Source organism: Neltuma alba, unplaced genomic scaffold (assembly GCF_004799145.2).
Source record: "Neltuma alba isolate B1F8T4 unplaced genomic scaffold, ASM479914v2 tig00012158_pilon, whole genome shotgun sequence".
NCBI lineage: Eukaryota > Viridiplantae > Streptophyta > Magnoliopsida > Fabales > Fabaceae > Neltuma > Neltuma alba.
The window spans coordinates 42,020-64,836 of NW_021636706.1; the positions used below are offsets into that span (position 1 = coordinate 42,020).

Here is a 22,817-nt window from a genome sequence, read left to right on the forward strand (position 1 = left end):
GGACGCCTCGCTCATAAGGAAGTAGCAATTGATGCATGACCTACCAGATCACGTATAAGCGGAGAGGGTGATATTTTTTTTCTCAGGCATAAGTGTCTTTATATTAAAAATAATTTTATTTGAAATACTGTAAGACACTTTGCGACTTGTGAATACCTCTCCTAGCAAGAAATTGAGTTTTGATTATTTACATTGTGTATAGGACTAACCCGTTAAACCCAATCTTATTGGTTATAGGGCGATATCCAAAGCATAAGCAAAATGAGATTGTGAAGAATTTGTGGCCTGATCTTGATGGGAGGCGGCAGCCCACTTATGAGATGATGCCCAAATCACAAGCCCACCGCAATGTCTTGTCTGATCATGGTTCTGCTTGAAGCTAACATATGCTGATCTAGGACGAATGGGTTCAAGTTAAAAAGTTATGTAACATTACACCACAATGAACTCATTAGATAACAAAAGTAAGGGAAGCATGTGTCAGATTTCAAGTTTACATAATCGAACAAGATTCAGGGGAGGTAACTTCAATCCATTTAAGTACAACATTTCATGCTACTAAATGAAACCTCAGGTTTCAGCACGCATTTTCGAACATTTTTATGCAAATGTGAAGATTCCATTTTATAGACCCGCCTTTGAAGGGGATAAGTTATTGTTCCAAATCCAAAAGATAATCCATACCCACATCGCATGATAGTAAAGAACAAGGAGATAGAAAGAGAAAGTACTATGGGGGTGGGTGCGTGCTTTCATTAGGAGCTGCCAATAGCAGAATCAGTATCGTATGGTGTGGCAATCAAACACAAATTGTTCTTCCTTTTGTTTGTGATTGCAGCAGCCGCAGTCATATCTAAATCCTCAGGTTCCATTCCATGTGGGAGTTTCCAATCGAAGTGGTACAGTAAGCTAGCCAGAGGAAGCTCAACGCTTGCTAAGCCAAATGAAATGCCCGGACACATTCTTCTTCCTGCTCCGAAAGGGATGTACTCAAAGTTTGTTCCTTTGAAATCAATGTCAGAATTATTGCCTTGGAACCTCTCTGGTATAAACCTCTCTGCATCATGCCAGTAATTTGGATCTCTTCCAAGTGCCCATGCATTTATTATAATTTGAGTTTTGACGGGTATTTCATAACCACTAATCTTGCAGGTTTCTCTACATTCTCTTGGAACCAACAACGGTACAGGCGGGTACAGCCTCAGAGTTTCTTTGATCACTAGTTTTAAGTAACTAAGTTGAATCATGTCACTATCACGAATTACTTTCTTCCCTTTGAAAACGTTTCTAACCTCAGCTTGCGCCTTTTCCATCACTTTAGGATTTTTCATCATTTCTGACATGGCCCATTCTAGTACTGTTGCCGAAGTGTCGGTTCCAGCTGAGAACATATCCTGCAATGACGACGCAAAGTGATCATTAACATTATCAAACCTGAAGATACATTAGATTCAAAATTAAATTGGGTGCTTTGTCGTTTTCTAGCTCTAACTGCCTTCGGTACTATTGGCTCGCTTTTGGTCTCGCGCAGACAGAAGCATTTGATTTCTTTCTAGATATGTAACTAGCAAAATCCCCCGTGCGATGCACGGCCACAAAAATGTCAATCAATAGCTACTATCGTCCATTAAACATCACTCAATGAGGGGACATCATATCAAAATGAGATTAGAGCAACTCTTTTAAAGCATATGCCGCTAGTTACATTGCCAAGAACTTTGCATAACACTACTCAATGATTTGAAAAGAGGGGGATCCAAATGCCAAAGAAAAACAAAATAAGAAAAATATTATGGAGGTACATACATGCGGCAACAGTTGTGGTGCACAAGTATAGCAGCAACTTAAGATCATCATCAAATAACACCCTTGTGACACCCCAAAATGAGCTAAGCACAGATCCAATTGCATATAACAACTATAAGTATGATAAAATATCTCGCTCCGTCCAATAAATATTAAATCTTGCTATTAATAGAAATTACAAACATGAACTTGTGACTTATTAACAAATGAAGGGAAAATTGTCATACCATGATTCTTATAAACCATGCCAACAGCATATTGTGTAATTAAAAAATCCCCAGCTCTCACCCCCTGGCTTTTATCTTGGCAAAAGTAACGGCAGCACACTCATCCTAAAGCTTAATACTCAAGTCCTTTGATTGACTGATAAAATTTAATTTCCATCACCGCAAAAAGATAAAAGCATCAATATGTAAATTAAAATGGGATATCACATTAAGCTTACAAGATCAAAACCACAATACCATCCTTTTGACGTGACCGCTTCATGTATTATCCAATTCCTTCCTATATATTCCAATAAGCTTTACAGGACTAACAAAACTCCAATGTTTCAAAAGTTCATAAATATCTGCATCACCCAAAACTTTTTTAGAAATCATATTCACCTTCAAGGCTTCAACCATTCACAAATCAAAAATCATGACAAAATCTTGTCATAAAAAAAAAAATCCTTCAGATATTCCCCCATAAATTTCAAAAACATTTTTCAAGTTAAATGAATAACAGGAAAACTCATCTATTCTCTTCACAGCCTTAGTTGAAGCAACGAAACATATATACTGTTTGTCATGCAGACCAAGATCACCAACATGAACATTAAAAGCAAAAATTTGGTACGCACCACCTTCAACAAACTTCGACGCAAGTTGCTCACTGTGATCATTAGTCATTAAAAAAAAACTATTTACTGTTACTATTATATTATTTAGAGTAAAAAAATTATTATATTCTTATAAACAAACCCTAAGCACTCTCCTATAAAACCTTCTTTTTCCTATTCACTCTTTTCTACTATTGTCTCCACACTAGTCAGGTATTATTCTTCTCCCATTCTTTCCTCAAGTCAATCACCATTTTTCTTCAGTTTATTACCACATAATCTCTTTCATTCTCATATCTTCATTGTTCTTTTTCGTCCTCTTTCCTTTGCTATGAAGATCAATAAGACCTCCTCTTGTACAGCATCAGACCCTACGAATTAAAGCATACATTGTTCGTGGCAAAAAGGGGCACAAGTCGTTCACCAAAAAAAAAAAAAAGGAGCACAAGTCAGCCAAACATCCTGTTAAACCCATTCACCACTAAAATTAATTAGGGATGTTTTCCAGGAAATTTCAGCCAATCCACTTACTAAATAAGTAAGCCCATAAAATAAGGATATGGACAACATTAGTATTGTAAGACATTTTAATAAGAAACCTAAAAGAGCTACCGCAAAAAGTTACGAACCATACACCTTGACCTGCAACACATCCCAGAAGATTTTCACGGCCAAGCAAATACTACAAGATAAGTCTATACCGATTTTGTACCTTTGAAAATATCATAACTTGTGTTCCCAAAGTTGATTCTCTTTCAAGAACCTTCAACCAACTTTCTTAAAGTGTAAGTCTATAAAATAAGGATCTGAACAATAACAGAATTATATGTCATATAAATAAGAAAACCAATAGACTTACCACAAAAATACAGATGACCATTTCTTTCGTACTGGATCAACTTCTACATAAAATAATTATTAAACAAGAAATACATGAATTTAACATATAATGAATTTACCCATTATTTATTGGGTAGATTTTAGAAGGAAAAAAAATCCACTACAATGGTTAAGTTAGGCTAAATAATAATAAAAATTCTAAATTCAACTCCAAACAAATTCCTGCACCCTCCACGTGCATGAACTTCCCATAAACTGAGGACTACCACGCCTTTATGATATGCATAATTCTTATACGACAACTACTCCACCAATTTCAAAATGCTATAATTTATTAGCAAACGAATTCATAGACTTATATTTCATAAATTTAAATGCAAAGAGCAAACATTGGGAGAATTTAATTCACATGTCTGCTTGATGCTGCATTTCAAAGAGAACATTGATTAAAAATATCGGACCCATAATCCAACTTTTGACATCATTGAATACTATCAGATCTTCAATCGCACCAAGGGTAATGACCAACACCCCGCTTTGTTATCACCATACAATAGGATGGCATATATCTATTAACAAATCTTCTCGGGAAAAAAGTCCTGGAACACATGACAATACATGCAAGATTACTCGTTTTCCCTTTTATTATTATCCTTCATCCTAAAACCCATCCATAGCATAAATAAATTACAAAAACCAAGCCATATTCAAAAAAACGTAGAACAGCAGCAATAACAGGGACAAAAACAACAAACACCAGTAACTGCATATATGACAATTAAATAGATAATTCATTAAAGTGTGTAACATAATTGCAAAGCATAGAATAGCAACAATAAAAGTAACAGCACCATCACTCAAGGAACTGATGATTTCATGTATCAATCAGTTTCTCAGAAATAATTATAAAATAAAACGTTACAAAAAAAAAAAAGCCACATAAATCAAGCACATATTACAATTATTTTGTAACTTCGGAATGGATAAATTAGGTGCTGCATGCATTCTGGATAAAGGTATGCTTTTCACGGTAATCCCAAGCTGTGACTCACTTAAATAACTAAAAAGTAAACAAACAAATATACAAATAAGATAATGAACAACCATAATGCGTAATCAATAAAATATGGATTTTACCATTTTTAAAAGGAGAAAGACATGACTCCGTTAACATAAATTCATTTTTAAAACTCTGAACCACCATACTTGATTGGCTTGTGTTTAGAGAGCCACATAAACAATGAAAATGGACATGAAACTGTAAAATGAAAAACCCATAAATTGTGGCAATCTATAAATTCCAATTGCGAAGAAAAAACAAATTTGTGTGCAGATTGTCTGTGATGCAACAAATGCTTTAAATATATAAGATTAGCATATCTTACCCGCCTTAGAGATCCGCATACCTGTGGCTGCAAACCTTCCATCTCCAATTCAACACTCAGCTATGTATTTTTGGACTGAAAGTTTATTACCACTACCTCGATTTTGGATTCCAGCACCTAGATTTCTCCCTCTAAATCCCCTTCACCTACCTGTGTTCATGCTCCTTGTTGCCCATCCCCGTTGTTGATTTCAACAAAAATCTAGAGCGTTAAGAATAGAAGAAATTAAAATTTATAGATGAGAGTGATAGAAACAAATGAGAAGGGAGAATGTGCCTGGAAAATAAATCAAAACGAAAACTGAGGGAAAAAAACCAGAAGGAGGGAGTTATCAGATACAAACCTTCTGGTAATAAGCCATGTCACTCGCCTCATTTCCAAGCTGGGTACTAATACAGAGAATATTAGAGTACTCTGTTTCCTTCGTCTAAGTCAGATTGATGAGGTTTCCTATGGCAACGACGAGCACAATGAGGCAGAGGGAGATGAAGAGTGACAGAAAAAGCGTCGGAAGCAGAGAGGAGCATATGAGAAGAAAACCAAACTTGAAAAAAAAGAAAGACAGATAGAGAGAGAAGGGATGATGAAAAAGGAATTTCAAATTTTAAAACTGAGGACTTCCCGCTCAAAAAAAAGGAAACAAAGCCACATACGAGCTGCCACTGTTCATAGAGCCATTACTGTTCATAGAACAGTAAAAATAGAGCAGAGCCGTTCAGGATTTGTAAATGGCTCGGCTTGTCATAGATTTTGATTTATTATGATATATAGATGGCAGAGCAACATATAAGTAAGGAGTACTAACCCAAATAACAGCTTTGATGTTGTCAGCTGTGATTGGGACGTCAAGGTTTTCACTTCGCTGGATTCGGAGAAGAACCTGAACCAGATTTTCTTCCTCAGAAGCACTCTTGCCCCCTTCTTCTCTCATCTCCTTCTGTTGATTCTCCTTGATAATATCATCTAAAATTTTGTCCATATGCTCATGGATGCTCGCCAGCTTTGCTTCCACTCCAGTTATGAGATGAATGAGTTTCAAGGAAGGAAACAAATCAACAAGTTTAAACCCGCTAATTTGTTCTAATACTGCAGTGAGTAATTGCAATAGCTGTTCTTGATCTTTATGCTTGTCGCCAAATGCTACCCTCATAACTACAGAACTAGTCAATGAGTACATCTTGTTCGTGAGGTCGAAAACCGAACCTACTGATGATTGAACCGACTCTATAAGCTTAGACACCTGATGAAATGAGGCAAACGTTAATGAAGAAATCTCAATCTAGTCATACTGGAATATTTCCTTGGAAATCGTAATCTTATTAAGGATTCGTATCAGAAGCTGCTGCGAGAAACAAATAAGGAAAAATCCCAAAAAAGTGACTATTGAATTTTAAAATGCCAAATCAGAAATTACTGTAAAAATGAGTTGTCATTTACTCTTTGAATATAGTCATTTTCTTTATGAGTGTAGTAATGAATACTGATTTAGAATTTTAAAATTCAGCTATCATTTTTTTGAGATTTTCCCAAAAAATAAATAACTGTCGTTGAATGGATGCGGCTTCTCTCCTCTGTCCGGTGCCAATCTTTAGTCTCTACCCTCAAAACCACGTCGTTTAGGGGCAAAACAAAGGAGGTGGATTTTTTTTTTTTAAAATCTTGATCTCTAAAATATTTTTTCGATGTGATCTAGCACCTTAAATTAATTGTTAGTGCACTCATCATATTAAAATATTTTTCTACTGACACTCATTATCTAAAACCTATCACTCTGAAGTATATTCTACTAATATCCAGTATTTTAACATAATTTTTAATCCACTTAGCATGTTAAAATATTTTTTTTCAATAACACTCACTCTCTAACATCCAACAAAATAAAGTATCTTTCAGCAGTGCCTAGGATTTTAAACTAAATTTTGATACATCCAACACCCTAAAATATTACACAAAAATTACTTTCACATATTAAGTGTTACTGAAAAAATATTTTGAGATGTTAAATGTACTAAAAATTTACTTAGAATACTAGGTACTAATGAAAAACTACTTGTGTGATGATGTTACATATTGGGTATTACTGATAAATTTTTTAAAATATTAGGTGCTACTGAAAAACATTTCAGAGTGATAAATGTTAGATATTGAACGGTAGTAGAAAAATATTTTAGTATGCTGAGCACGCTAATAATTAATTTAAGATACTGAATAACATTGAAAAATATTTCAAGGGGCCGAATTTTTTTATTTCCCTCTCTTGTTTTGCCCCAAAACTGCGGGTAAAGGATGGCGGGTGGGGGCGGACAGTAAGGGTAGAGGAGAGAAGCCGTGTTTTGATGTTGAATATCTAAACTAAATGTTACTTTTCCGTTTCTAAATATAAAATTTATTTTGTAATATAAATTATTTTACAAAATTAATCTCATATTTAAAATCGAAAAAATAAATAACTTATGTTATATAGTAGGAGTGGCTGCGAGGATCCATTATTCTACTTTATCAACAACTAATCTTTTAGATATGTAACTCTTTACATGCACGAATTGATAAGTGATGCCCAAAAATTAATAATATCCGAAAGTTACAGTCAGTGTTTAACTAGAATGATGAACAAGGGATTTCTTAGTAAATGTCTTTCCATGTAATGCCAAGAGTCCAGAGTTCTCCGCATCAAATATCTAAAATAAGATAAAATAATCGATTGTTGGCAGAAGATATTATATAAATGGGGGAATTACAACCAAGTCCCACAGAAGAGAAATAATTACTGAAAGGTCCTAATAACAACCCCAACAGCCTATAATAACAAGTCTTATAGTGAGAATGATAACCTTTGGGACTTGTTTTTTAATTGTTTTCCTTGATTGGGACCTCATTGTAATTCTCCCTATATAAATTGTGTGTACCTCATCTTCTCGTACATAGGAGAATGACTGAACCTTTTTGGCGCTGAAGAGCTCCAAAATACATATTTTCCTCATCTGTCTCCAATAATCACCGTAAGGAGCAAAAGCAATGTCAGTTCTTCCGTACGTGAAAATCTTACTGGCAATAGAAGCTTGTGGCCTCTGAACAAAGGCAAGATCATGCGTCTTCATAATCTGCTTGGCCAGATCTGGGGATGACACAACCACTGTTGAAATCTCACCAAGTTGAAGGTGCATGAGAGGCCCATACTTGAGAGATAGCTCTCGAAGGGCACATTGTGGAAGTGGTGACTCTGCTGCTGCCAACTGATGAAGATTTCCCAGCAGAGGAAGCTTCCATGGCCCTGGGATTTTAGTCTGCGCCTTATTTCTTGGCTTTCTAAGCCAAAGGAACGTCAAGAACAAGATGATGAAGGAAACAAGAAGCAATGGGGAAAACTGGTACTCCATATGGGTTTGCCTTCTAACTGACGCACGTATATTCAAGCAACGTTTGTCACTACAAGAAATTGCTGAAATAGCAGCGGAACATTTCTAGCGGTTCAACAAAACCGCTAGAAATTCCAAATATTCCTAGCGGTTCCTATAAAAACCGCTGCAAAATATAGACGGTTTGACCATTACCCGCACATTTCTAGCGGTTACCACCTAACCGCTAGAAAATTAGAGCTAGAAAATTCCTTGGGCTTTGGCGGGAACTTGGCGCCAAATTTGTAGCGTTTACTTTCTAGCGGTTCAGGCTAATAAACCGCTAGACACCGAAAAATTCTAGCGATTGATGCATGAAGCGCTAGAAATTTTTTTCATTCCCCGAGGAGTTTAGAAATTTCTAGCGGTTCGGTTCATAACCGCTAGCAATTTCTAGCGGTTCTGGACCGAACCGCTAGAAATTGTTAGCGATTCAGGACCGAACCGCCAGAATTGCTAGCGGTTCTGGGCCGAACTGCTAGAAATTGCTAGCGGTTGTGAACCGAACCGCCAGAATTTCTAGCGGTTCTGGGGCCGAACCGCTAGAAATTGCTAGCGGTTTGGACCGAACCGCTAGCCAATTCCCGAGGCACATGTGACCGTTGGGAATTTCTAGCGGTTCGGCCCAAAACCGCTAGAAATTTCTAGCGGTTTTGTGCCTAACCGCTAGAAATCCTCGGTCTATATATACCCCCCCACACTCTCACTTCTTCAATCGTTCTGGTAGCGAAGCTCTGCTGAATTTTCTTCACAAACATATTCGAGTTCTGATTCAGTTGCAGATCCTTATTTTCAGGTAAAAATAGTAATTTATTGATAAATAATTTTTATTTTATGTTTTATTTTATTTATTTTATTATGTTATAGCTTATAAATAATTTTTCTTTTTATTTCATTTATAAATAATTGCTATTTGTTGTTATTAGGATGACTCGTCGACACGGGAAAGACCCAGTTAATCCTGAGAGAGTTGGACCCAGTGAGGTTCATCATGATGCTGGTGAGCCATTCCTCAGCATTCATGACTACGATCTCAGCGAGGAGGATATCCTCAGTTTTATGGAGCAGGATGATGTTGAGCGGACTGAGGAGGCTCATTTTACTGGGGATGAGTAACCCCATGCTGATGCTGATGCTGCTGACGAGGAGGAGGAGGAGGAGGAGCAGGAGGAGCAGGATCAGGGGAATGAGTATCCCCAGGCTGCACAGCGTCCTGCTCCGAGACGTCAGGCTGGTTATGAGGTGGAATTTGTCGGTAAGTATTTATTTAACCTTTTAAAGTTTTGATCAGTATTTAATTTATATAGAAATTGTATTAATTTATTGATATATAATTTATTTCTTAATTAAATTTTGCAGACACTGAGGGGAACAGGTCCTATCGGAGGCTGACAGTCAGAGAGCTGTCTATGATGACGGGCGGACGAGTGGTTGTGCCGCTCAATGAGTTGGGCCAACCGACGAAGAAAGGTGGCCAGTTGTACAACAAGTACGTGCGCCTCCTTGGTCAGCAGTGGACGCTGTTCCCCATCTACGTGCAGGACTGGAAGAAGATCACCTCAGACAAGAAGCAGCAAGGCTGGGAAATGATGAAGGTAATATAAAATTGTTATTTATAATTTTTTTAATTTAAATAAATGATTATATATTTTGTTTTCAAATAATTTAATTGTTTGATTATAATTTTTTATTTATTTAATTTGTTTGTTATTTATAATATTTTTAAAAGTAGTTAAATGAATATATATTTTTTATTTAAATTATTTAAAAGTAGTTAAATGAAAATAATTTGTTATTGATTTCATTAATTTATTACTTATAATAATTTTAAATTTAGTTGAGTAAAAATATTTTTTCATTTAAATTACTTAATTGTTTAATTATTATTTGTTTTTGATTAATTTATATTTTATTTATAATATTGTTAAATTAGTTAAAAACTAATTATTTGTTTTTGATTATTGAAATTGCTTAATTATTTGTTTATAATTTGTTATTTAGTTAATTTATTATTTTAATCATAGAGTAAATTTATTCTGGGGGAGGAGTTGAGGGCTGACACGATCAAGAGGCTTGGGATGGCATGGAAGAACAGGAGGGCCGACCTGTGGAGGGAGAAGAAAGGTGACGGGACGAGGCCCCTCCAGGAGATACTGGCAGATGTACCTGGTGGAGTCCCGGACCAAGACTGGTCCAATTACGTCTATTTTAGGATGACGGCTGACCAGATGGTATGATAATATTGTATTAATTATAATTTCTTTATTTTTTATCCGACTTGACTCATTTAATTTAATTTTTTTACATTTTGCTTCAGGCTCTTTCTAGGAGAAATGCTAGGAGCGTCAGGCATCAGACGATACGTCATAGGGCTGGATCCAGGAGCTTTGCGATCACTTATGACGAGATTGTGAGTACTTGAAATAAATTTATTAAATATGTAGATGTATTTAATTTGTAACTAATTATTTCTTTGATTTCATTTACAGAGGGAAAAGACGCAGCAGGAGCAGGGATACACGCCCACTTATGGCGAGATGTGGCCGATGGTGTATAGACCCCGAGACGGGCGTGCGTCGGATGAGGTTGAGGAGATAGCGGTAAGTAATAAATTAAATATTAATATAATATCACAGTGTAGATATTATTATATTATAATTAACTTCTTTATATTAATTTTGGTAGGCACGGATGACTCAGGTCAATTCTGAGTTGCGTGAGTCTCAGGGGTCTGCCTTGGATCCCACCGCCTCACTTTTAGCGGGTCGTGGCCGGCCGCAGCACCCTAGTCGAGTTAGCGGGCTTGGACTTGGACCTACACCGACTAGGTTGCCCCGCTCAAGTGGCGCTGGCCCTTCATATACTGCTGGGAGCTCTCATGCGAGTGCGAAGCGGCCGGGTTCCTCATCCTCAGAGGAATTGCGAGAGGAGCTCAGACAAGAGTTCGAGGCCAGAATCGTGGAGCGTGATCGTCAGCTCCAGACGCAGCTTGACCAGCTCTTGGCAGCTGCTACGGCTCTGCGTCATGTGGTGGTCAGTATAGCTCCAAACATCTCGGTTCCTGACATCCCCGACCTACACATGCCACCAGTCCCGCCCCTACCCCCCATCCGCCAGTCCAGTCCCAGCAGGTTCAGCGGCCTGCCCACCCCCAGCCGAAGGATTCAGCAGAGGATGATCACGATGATGCTGCTTCTGCCCCCCACCCATGATTTGCTTTCATTGTATGGGATTTTATTAGAATCTTGATTTTACGGTTTTATATACTATTTAGATATTTATCTAAATTTTATATTTATTTGTTTACTTTATTGATTTATTTCTATAATTTTATTTATGTCAAGTACTAATTAATATTGAAATATTTATTTATTTATTACAACATCAACATTACAATTTATTAAACACGTTAAACATGTTAATTAATCAAAATAATTCTATAATCATTTATTAATTTAATAAATATTTATTTTCGTAATGTTATTAATTTATTGTGCGGTATTTCTATTTAATATTTAAAAATAATAGCGTTTGTAGCGGTTCAAAAACCGTTAGAAAATTCAACTGGATTTTAACCATATTTTGTAGCGGTTTTATTGTGAACCGCTAGAAAATTTGATAATTTTCTAGCGGTTCACAGGAACCGCTAGAAACATTTCCAATTTTCTAGCGGTTCACCAGAACCGCTAGAAAATTAGCAAATTTTACCTAATTTTCTAGCGGTTTTATAACCGCTAGAAAATTCAAAACCGATGGAGACAAAATTCCCGTTAAACCGCTAGAAATTTCTATCGGTTTGTAACCAATATTTAGAATTTCTAGCGGTTAATAACCGCTGGAAATTGAAAATTTCCGTTAAAACCGCTACAAATTTGTAGCGGTTTTGTAACCGCTACAAAAAATGACCGTTCCACCAGCCTCCTTTATAAGCTGAAGCACTTCAACTGAATTCCATTTTAACTTCTCTTTGAGCTCTGTGTCATATTTTCACGAAATTTGAGCATTATTAGTCATGGATAGGTTGTGGATCAACTTGCACCGGTCGACTCCGCAATACTTGGCTGGTCTAAACTATTTCTTGGATTTTGCTTTCGCCAATGCTGCCGTAAATGGTAAGATTCAGTGTCCCTGTCCTAAATGTAATTTCAAAAAGTGGCATCCCAAAGATATTGTTAGGGAACATTTAATCTTTAAGCCTTTTCCGCGAGAGTACGTATTTTGGCAACTACATGGGGAACGGCTAGATATGGGTGCTGAGTCAGTGCCAATAGTTTCACGGATGGGAGTTCGAGTGGATGAAGCCGATGCCGTGAATGATGCTGTGCGTGATGCTTTTGGTGTTCACGAAAGCTCGAATCCCAACGAAGATGAAGTAGAGGGACCTCAACCGGAGTTTCTAAGAAACGAAACTGCTCGGGAATTTTTTGACCTCATGACCGAAGCTGACAAGCCTCTTTATTCTGGGTGTACAAAGTATTCAAAGTTGTCATTCTTGGTGAGGCTGTATCACATCAAATGCTTGTGCGGTATGACTGACAAGGCGATGTCTATGTTGCTGGAATTACTGGGAGATGCTTTCCCCCAAGCTGAATTCCCTCCGTCTTTTTACGAAGCAAAAAAGATTATTAACAAGCTTGGCTTGAACTATAAGAAGATAGATGCATGCCCAAACGACTGTATGCTATACTGGGGAGATGATGCCAACAAAGAGATTTGTACGAGATGCAAGACGTCACGCTATAAGTCGGTACGGAAGGGCAAGAAGCAAAAGAAGAAACCGGCCAAAATTCTCAGGTACAAATTATTACAGCGTGTTACTTGTTCCGTCTCTAAAAATATTCGATATTTGAAATTCTTAAAACAATTGATTATGTCATCAATTTTCTTAAATTGAGTCAATATTTAGTACTTAAATATTCGGTATTTTAAATTTTTAATATATTATTTTCTTAGATACTTTCCTTTGAAACCACGGTTGCAAAGAATGTATATGTCATCAAAAATGGCTCAGCACATGAGGTGGCACGCGACTGAGGAAAACCTAGATGGTAGGTTAAGGCACCCACGAGACTCGGAGGCGTGGAAAGCGTTTGATGCAATTTTAACTCGTAATTATTAATGCAATTTTAACTTACAGGTACTTGGGAAAATTAAAATCATATGTTAGGAATAAGGCATGGCCTGAGGGGTCAATAGCAGAAGGTTATTCCGGAGATGAGGTCCTAACTTTTTGTTCGAGGTACTTTGATGACATGGAGACATCTTTTAAACCGCCCGCGTCGCGTAGATGATTCTCCTCCCGGTCCTTCCACGTCAACTTTATTTCCTCCTGTTGGGAAACCAGTTGGAGGATATGAATTCTTCAGACTCACTCCTACAGAGAAACTCCAGGCACACAGACATGTTTTGATAAATTGCAGCCAAGTTGAACCCTTCATGCAGTAAGTATATATATCATATAAGCTCACTAGCTTTTACACTTTATATTTGTTTCTTACTGACTCTTCTAAACAAATTACACTTTACTATAGTGAGTTTAGGAGTTATCTCAGGCGTCAGCTACGGGGCCGTGCGCGTTCTGCTGACATTGATAAAAGAGTCCACAAAGAGTTTCCCAGTTGGTTTACACGTCGGATACGTAATGACAACAGCCCATACACAGATGAATTCAGAGCTCTTTCTCTCGGTTCGTTAGACCATGCACGAAGGTTTACCGCGTACAATGTCAACGGCTTCAAGTTCTGTACGGTTGGACGTGATCAGGGATTGCTCACACAAAACTCTGGAGTTTGCGGGACATTCGGAACGAGATGTTATGCTAGCAGTAGTGATGGCGATATGCGCTTTGGAGGCGTCACTTACTATGGAAAGCTAATTGACATTATTGAGTTGACTTACCAGCTTTTCACCGTGACACTGTTCAAATGCTCCTGGGCAAATACGACAACTTCACGGGGACTCGCTACTGACCATTTGGGCATCACCTCAGTCAATTTCTCTAGACTTATTCATACGGGGGCATCTGAAGATGATGAGCCATATATCCTTGCTTCTGAGGCACACCAAATTTACTATGTCGAGGACGAGAAACATAAAGACTGGAATATGGTCGTTCACCTCAAGCCACGGGATCTTTACGATATGGGTGATGGTGACATTATTTACGACAGTGAACCCTTCCAACCCTCGAATTTTGAAGACTTCTTTCCTCAAGGAGATGATAATTTGCCACTTATCAGGTACACGTCTTTTCTTAAATTATTTAAATAATTAACTACTAATTACTAATTTTTTCCAAATACAACATAAATTTAACAAATTTTTTTAAAATGTGTCCTTTCAGGCCGAATGATGATGGAGAGTAGCAGCATCCAAAATAAATTATTTAACAAATTTTTCGTCCATAAATACATATGTATAAATTAAAATTCGTACAGTTTTTTTAAAAATAAAAAATTTTTCATTTGTAGCGGTTAATAACCGCTACAAATTTTTCCACGAAATTGTAATTTGTAGCGGTTATTAACCGCTACCAATGTATTTTCACGAAATTGTAATTTGTAGCGGTTATTAACCGCTACAAAATACATATCTGTAAATTAAAATTCGTTCAGATTTTAAAAATAAAAAATACTAAATTTTTAGCGGTTAATAACCGCTACATATATAACCGCTACGAATTACTAGCGCTTACATATACGCTAGAAAATGAATAACAGCTACAAAATGTAATAAAACGCTACAAAAACACCGCTACAAATGTGTCGCTGATCTCTATAAATACCATATCTTCTCTACATTCATTCACTCCATCTCTTTTCCTTCCTCTCCTATTCTTCTTCATAATTCTCTCTTTTTTCTTACTATCTCATATTGTGGTTTTTTTCTCTTTACTCTATGGTAAGTGAATTTTATTTTATAATTCATTGTATCTTTTATTTGTTTTATTTAAAATTTACTAACATATTTATTTCTCCTTTCCTTTCAGATTTTTCTTCTCCACATTTGTCATGCCCTCCTCAACTGATTCAAATACTTATCAACCTAATACTATAGGTTTAATATTCCAAAATATATCATCTTCAATTCAACTATCTTATTAAATATTCAATTAAATTATCTTATTAAATTAAATTCACTTCTTTTGACACATTCGTAATTTAATTACATATTTTTTATTACAAAATTTGAATATATAAAATGTAACATATAACTAATTATACAAATTAACAAAAATTCTTCAAAATAATTTATTTAATGGTTTTTAAAATTATAATATGAAAAACCATAAATTTTTTTTTCTGGCACGGTAAACATTTCTAGCAGTTCAGAACCACTAGAAATATTTCGTCAAATTTAAATTTTGCGCCAAAATTTCTAGCGGTTCAAAACCGCTAGAAAAGTTTTTCCCGCCATTCCTAAAATTCAATTGGCGGGAAAATTTAATTTCCCAAACATTTCTAGCGGTTCTATAACCGCTAGTAATTTTCGCGCGCTACTGAAATTATTTAATTCCCGGCAAAATGGATTTCGTTTAGCAGGTCCGCTAGAAATTTTTTCCCGGAAAAATTTTCTAGCGGTTTTGTAACCGCTAGGAATGTGTCTCCTTCAGATATTTTCTAGCGGTTAGGAACCGCTAGAAATTTTCTGTCGTTTTGACCATGATGTGTAGCGGTTGCGATAACCGCTAGAAATTTTTTCTTGCACCTGTTTTTCTAGCGGTTTCCTTAACCGCTACAAATTTTATTTGTTGCGGTTAAAACCGTTAGAAATGTAACACTCTAACCGTTAGAATTAACATATTTTTTTGTAGTGTGTGAGTATATATTTCTGTATGTTTGTGTGTAGCAGTGAGTGAATATATATGAGAATAATATCGGATAAACATGTGGCCACTAATGAAACAGGTTCAGATTTCTTATCTCCTTAAAATTGTGGTTTCGAGTGTGCCTAGATTCTTTAGTGCAGAAACAGACGTCAAAAGAAGCAACCGATCGATGTGATTAAAAAAAGAAAGAGACAGGTTTTAGATGGAAAGCAAGAGCAGTCGTCATTTGCCATTCAATAACAGAAAAAAACAAGCAAATGCCGACAATGATTAATGCGACGACCGACTGTGATTGGTGCTTGTTATTTTTTTGCCCACTCACATTTTTGTTAATATTTTCATAAAAATTATTTTTTTACAAAATATAGTTCAAATAAAAATATTTTATATTTTTTATCAATTCACTTAAGATTGAATTATTAATGATATTCTTACTCCTCTTCCTAAGGTCTAAAATTCCATTTAAATTCATGTGGAAAGTATATCTAGGGTTATTATTTAGATTTACTACAAAATATTTTAAGCTACTGAAATAAATCACAAAATAGTCTAGAATAAATTCATATTTAGAGAGTATGAAATGGCCATGAAGAAATAGAATGAGAAGTGAAAAATATGACAATAAAGAGGGTCCAAGTTGCACCCCAAAAAAATGGTGAGGGTGCTCATCAAAGGAAAAATGGTGAGGGTCTTCAAAGCATTATGTCAAAATCAAAGTCAATAATTATGCTAATAATAGAAAAGAAAAATGAAGGTACTGATAAGAATATACATTTTCGGTTTTAGTAGATTTAAATTAAAATATAAAACAAGATTAAAAATGTATAGATTATTTCAATAAATTTATGAGAACAAGCCAAAACCTCACGGTTACGAGGTAAATATCACCAAAGGTTGAAACATCCCGAGATATGGACTGCCAAGACGCCTCACCCATAAGGAAATGGCAATTGACGGATCGCGCATAAGTGGAGAGGGTGATATTTTTTTTTCCGAATAGATATCTTTATATTAAAACTAATCATATTCGAGATACTGTCAGACACTTTACGGGTACCTCTTCTAATGAGAAATTGAATTTTTTTTATTTTTATTTACGTTGTGTAGCAGTAACGACGCAATCTTATCGGTTAGAGGGCGGTATCCCAAACAGAAGCAAAATGAGATTGTGAAGAAGTTGTGGCCTGATCTGGATGAGAGGAGGCAGCCCACTTATGAGATGATGCCCAAGTCACAAGCCCACCGCAATGTCTTGTCTGATCATGGTTCTGCTTGAAGCTAACATGTGCTGATCTAGGACGAATGGGTTCGAGTTAAAAACTTATGTAAACACTAAAAATTTATTGTATATATCAAGAATAATACTACTTCCGTTCCTAATTATAAGAGCCAGTCGACTAATTTGAGAAAATTAAAAAAAAAGTTAAGTTAGTTATTTGTAATAAATAAATATTGTCTTTCTTAAAATATCCTTACTAATCAAGTATGTTGGTTTAAAACTATAATTGTTAGAAAGACTATCTTGAAAAAAAATTGAGTAAATATGAGAGATAAAATAGATTGGGATCTTATATTTAATACCAATATAAAAGTCAAATGGGGTCTTATATTAAGGATCGGAGGTAGTATTATAATACCATACATATTTTTTCAAGAAATAAATAAGCTCAATTTTATGTGGGTCGGCCAAATCCCTATCTGTGCGTGTGAAATTAGGAAGTAAAAAGAAAAATTTGTGTCCAAGTTCTCCATCCTTATTTCCCATATGGAAGGAGAGCTCTAGCGCTTAAGGGTTATTGGTGGACAATTGTTGCGTGATGAAAAACATTGGATTTAGTTTGAAGGGATGAGCATCAAATCTAGATCATTCATATTAAAATTAGATAGTTATATAAGCAAATTTGAAAAAAAGAAAAGAAAAGATTGTACATTATAAAAAGTTAGCAATAAAGGATAAATCTCTGTGGAGGGTATTTTGAAAAAAGAAATTAAATCTCATACTTCTAATTATGTTACTTGATTTATATGATGCACTCAATTGTTTCTTAATTATAGATAACTTTAGGGGAAGTAATTATCATGCCTCCCTTTCTTTTGGCTAGCAGCACTATCGCCTTCATCATGGTCCAATAAGCTGTGGTCAAAACCACATCACGGCTTGGTGGTGGCAGCCTGTGCTTCGCTTTCGCCTCTTAAAATAGTCATCTATTGTTTATTATACTCACGTAGTCAAATTTACAATTAATCCTTCTACTATTTAACACTCAAAATTACACCACAATCAACTCGTTAGATAACAAAAGTAAAAGAAGCATGTATCAGATTTCAAGTTTACATAATCGACCGAGATACAGGGCAGGTAACTTCGATCCATTTAAGTACAACAGTTCATAGTACTAAATAAAACCTCAGGATTCACCATACGCATTTTCGAACATTCTTACACATATGTAAAGATTCCGTTTTGTTGACCTATCTTTGAAGGGGACAAGTTATTGTTCCAAATCCAAAATATAATCCATACCCACATCGCATGATAGTAAAGAACAAGGAGATCAAGAGACTACTATTGTGGGTGGGTACGTGCTTTCACTAGGAGCTGCCAATAACAGAATCAGTATTGTATGGTGTGGCAATCAAACACAAATTGTTCTTCCTTTTGTTTGTGATTGCAGCAGCCGCAGTCATATCTAAATCCTCAGGTTCCATCCCATGTGGGAGTTTCCAATCGAAGTGGTAGAGTAAGCAAGCCAGAGGAAGCTCAACGCTTGCTAAGCCAAATGAAATGCCCGGACACATTCTTCTTCCTGCTCCGAAAGGGATGTACTCAAAGTTCGTTCCTTTGAAATCAATATCAGAATCATTGCCTTGGAACCTCTCTGGTATAAACCTCTCTGCATCGTACCAGTAATTTGGATCTCTTCCAAGTGCCCATGCATTTATTATAATTTGAGTTTTGATGGGTATTTCATAGCCACTAATCTTGCTGGTTTCTCTACATTCTCTTGGAACCAACAAAGGAACAGGCGGGTACAGCCTCAAAGTTTCTTTGATCACTAGTTTTAAGTAACTAAGTTGAATCATATCACTATCACGAATTACTTTCTTCCCTTTGAAAACGTTTCTAACCTCAGCTTGCGCCTTTTCCATCACTTTAGGATTTTTCATCATTTCTGACATGGCCCATTCCAGCACTGTTGCCGAAGTATCGGTTCCACCAATGAATATATCCTGCAATGACGACACAAAGTGATCATTAACATTATCAAACCTGAAGATACATTAGATTCAAAATTAAATTGGGTGCTTTGTCGTTTTCTAGATCTAACTGCCTTGGGTATTATTGACTTGCTTTCGGTCTCGCGCAGACACAAGCATTTGATTTCTTCCTAGATATGTAACGGCAGAGCAACATATAAGTAAGGAGTACTAACCCAAATAACAGCTTTGATGTTGTCGGCTGTGATTGGGACGTCAAGGTTTTCACTTCGCTGGATTCGTAGAAGAACCTGAACAAGATTTTCTTCCTCCGAAGCACTCTTGCCTCCTTCTGCTCTCATCTGCTTCTGCCGGTTCTCCTTGATAATATCATCTAAAATTTTGCCTATATTATCGCGCATCTTCACCAGCTTTGGTTTATTTAAACAATGGTCTAATAGCCCAATAGTAACGAACATTGTCCTATAAGTAAGAAGTGGTAGGTTTATTTAATTGCAATCTTAAACCATTAGTAATTGTTTTTTTAGATAACAAAAAAAAAAAAAAGCTTCGCCTAAAAGGATGACAATGATGAGATAAGTTTGGCGGGATAGATTTTGTTTTAGAAACTAGCCAAACAGTTAAATTAGTTGATAAATAAAAGTAAATTGATTCAAGTCATCACAATAAACAAAATCAAAATACAGAATTCAAACCCGGACAATGAAACTTGGATTTTGTACGCGCCTCCTTGTGCTTGTGCTCTTGTGAATGCATACACTTGAGGACTAACCAGGCTCATTGCTAGGATTGCGTCATATGTTATCAGATTCATGGTCGAGACAAAAGCGATTTTCAGATACATATATACTTTGAGCCAACCCCTGGGGATTTGAATCCTAGCTTTACGTTTTGGCTTGGGAAGCCAGAGGAAGAAGGAGATATAAAGCAGGAAAGAAAATTGGGCGTGCATGCGGAAATGAGATGCAGAATTTACGTGGTTGCACACTTTCTTATATGCCATTATATTTTGTTCTATTCTTTCCGGAGTGACTACTGATCCTATAGAATATAGAATCGACGATTATGGTCCATTAGCAATGTTTCAGAGTGAACCAAACCATTATGGCGACTTTGATTTTGGCTTGTATTTGCTTCAAGGATAACAAAATGTAGCTTCTGCAAAAAATTGTAATTCCCCTTTCGATATCACACCTGCGAGGGATTGGTTCTATATATTGGGCTGCTTTACCAGACCATTACTCCCAAAATCTGTACTTCATAACTTTTTTCCTAGTGTGGTTTTGAAAAGTAAAATAATACCCATTAAGGGTTGTTAACTAATTTGGATACATTAATGAAATTAATTTAGTTAGTTACGTGTAACAAGTTGATTTTCCTAAAAGATTATTTTTAATCATCATTTATTCTTGAATGGAAACTCCCTTAATATAAATACTCAATTGGGATACTTTAAAAAATAAATTATAAATTTAGAAGACAAAATGGACTAATATCTTATATTCAAGATAAAATTCAACTTCTAATTAGATCTTATATTAAGGACTAGAAAGAGTATATATATAACTCACCTTCCATAATGTAATCAAAATTCAAGCAAGCGAGCTCAAACAAGCCTCTTAGATATACATGGGGATACATTATAGGGAATCCAATGATACGGCATGAAATAAACCGCCCAGGCCCATTCAAGGACAAAGGCTGATCTATCATGAACTCTGCTTAGCAAAGAAATTAAAGGCTTTTTATGTTATTGTCCAACATAACATTATTTCCACATTTCCTACGCACACAGAGCACAATACTTCATCAAGAACTGTCACAAAGAGGATCAATATTGTACAGTTTTGGAATCAAGCAGAGCTTGGCCTTCCTTCTTGCGGTAATGCCCATGATTTCAGTCAAGTCTAAATCCTCCGGTTTCATTCCATATGGCAGTTCCCAATCAAAGTGGTACAGCAAACTAGCCAGAGGAAGCTCAATGCTTGCTAAACCAAATGAAATCCCTGGACACATTCTTCTTCCAGCTCCAAAAGGGATGTACTCAAAATTTGTTCCTCTGAAATCAATATTACAATCGCCTTGGAACCTCTCTGGTATAAAACTCTCAGCATCATACCAATGGCTTGGATCTCTTCCAATTGCCCAAACATTTACTACAACTTGAGTTTTAATGGGTATGTCAAAGCCATTAATCTTGCAATTTTCTCTGCATTCCCTTGGCACCAACAAAGGAGCAGGAGGGTGCAGTCTCAGAGTTTCTTTGATTACTGATTTTAAGTAACTAACCTGTTCCATGTCACTTTCATGAATGACTTTCTTTCCCTTTAAAGCTTTTCTTATCTCAGTTTGTGCCTTCTTCATCACTTTAGGATTTCTCATCATTTCTAACATAGCCCACTCTGTTGTTGTTGATGAAGTATCCGTTCCAGCACACGAACATATCCTACAGTAATTATGCCAAACAAATTGATCATAAGCATCATCAAACCCATGTAGCTGCGAACTGGCTACCTTGTGTGACTCAAAATACACTGACACACATATTTCTTTAAAAAAAAAGGATCAACTTTTATGGTAGATCAACATAGTAGATAAGGAGCACTGACCCAAATAACAGCTTTGATGTTGTCATTTGTGATTGTGATATCAAGGCTTCCACTTTGCTGGATTCGCAAGAGAACCTGAACAAGATTTTCTTCCCCAGAACCAGTAATCTCACAGCCTCCTCCTCCTGCTGCTCTGATCTGCTTCTTCTGATTCTCCTTGAGAATATCCTCTAAAATCTTGTCTATCTTCTTATGAATCTTCACCAACTTTGCTTCTTCCATCGCAGTTATGAGAGGAACATGTTTCAGTGAAGGGAAGAAATCAAGAAAATGATACGCACCCGCTTCTATTGCTGCATGGAGTGGTTGCAGAAGCTCTTCTTGTTCGTTGCCAAAAGCAACCTTTGTAACTATAGCACTTGTCAAAGAGTAAATCTTGTCCGTGAGATCAACAACCGAACCTACTGATGATCGAACTGACCCTATCAACTTAGACACCTGATGCAATAACAAGCTTAAAGGGTTCAAACTAATGCTGAAATATAATAACTATCGATCTAATTATCCTGCTAGAGTATCGAAAAAGAAATTGTAATCTTATTAAAAGATCAGTACCTCATCTTGTCGGACATAGGAAATGACTGGACCTTCTTGGCCTTAAGAGTTCTAAAATACATGCTTTTTTCATCTGTCTCCAATAATCACCATAAGAGCAAAAGCTATGTCAGTTGATCCATAAGCAAAAATCTTGGCACTGGAAATCTGAGGCCTCTGAACAAAGGCAAGATCATGGGTCTTCATGATCTGCTTGGCCATATCTGGGGATGAGACAACAACTGTAGAAAGCTCACCAATTTGAAGGTGCATGAGAGGTCCGTACTTGAGAGATAGCTCTCGAAGGGTATGGTGTGGAGGCGACGACCTTGCTGCTGCTAATAACTGATGAAGGTTTCCCAAAACAGGAAGCTTTCC

At 36.3% G+C, this 22,817-nt stretch overlaps 2 protein-coding genes across 4 annotated transcripts; both read right to left on the reverse strand.

The window, feature by feature from the left end:
• Window positions 1-189: 189 nt before the first annotated feature.
• Window positions 190-8,267, reverse strand: LOC114723859 (cytochrome P450 71D8-like). 2 transcript variants are annotated; one of them, XM_028910100.1, is made up of 4 exons: window positions 7,761-8,267; window positions 5,660-6,094; window positions 732-1,394; window positions 190-389 (listed from the first exon to the last, which is right to left on the reverse strand). In XM_028910100.1, the coding sequence occupies exons 1-3, from the start codon at window positions 8,229-8,231 to the stop codon at window positions 756-758; spliced, it is 1,545 nt and encodes a 514-aa protein (XP_028765933.1). In that variant the 5' UTR covers window positions 8,232-8,267; the 3' UTR covers window positions 190-389; window positions 732-755. The 2 variants fall into 2 exon arrangements, with proteins under 2 accessions (XP_028765933.1, XP_028765932.1); XM_028910099.1 differs by having other exon boundaries at window positions 190-394.
• A 10,099-nt stretch (window positions 8,268-18,366) lies between these two features.
• On the reverse strand, window positions 18,367-22,477 carry LOC114723861 (cytochrome P450 71D8-like). 2 transcript variants are annotated; one of them, XM_028910102.1, is made up of 3 exons: window positions 22,461-22,477; window positions 21,906-22,343; window positions 18,367-19,308 (listed from the first exon to the last, which is right to left on the reverse strand). In XM_028910102.1, exons 2-3 carry the CDS (start codon window positions 22,125-22,127, stop codon window positions 18,670-18,672), a joined length of 861 nt encoding a protein of 286 aa, XP_028765935.1. In that variant the 5' UTR covers window positions 22,128-22,343; window positions 22,461-22,477; the 3' UTR covers window positions 18,367-18,669. The 2 variants fall into 2 exon arrangements, with proteins under 2 accessions (XP_028765935.1, XP_028765936.1); XM_028910103.1 differs by lacking the exons at window positions 21,906-22,343; window positions 22,461-22,477 and adding an exon at window positions 19,512-19,697.
• Window positions 22,478-22,817: the final 340 nt, after the last annotated feature.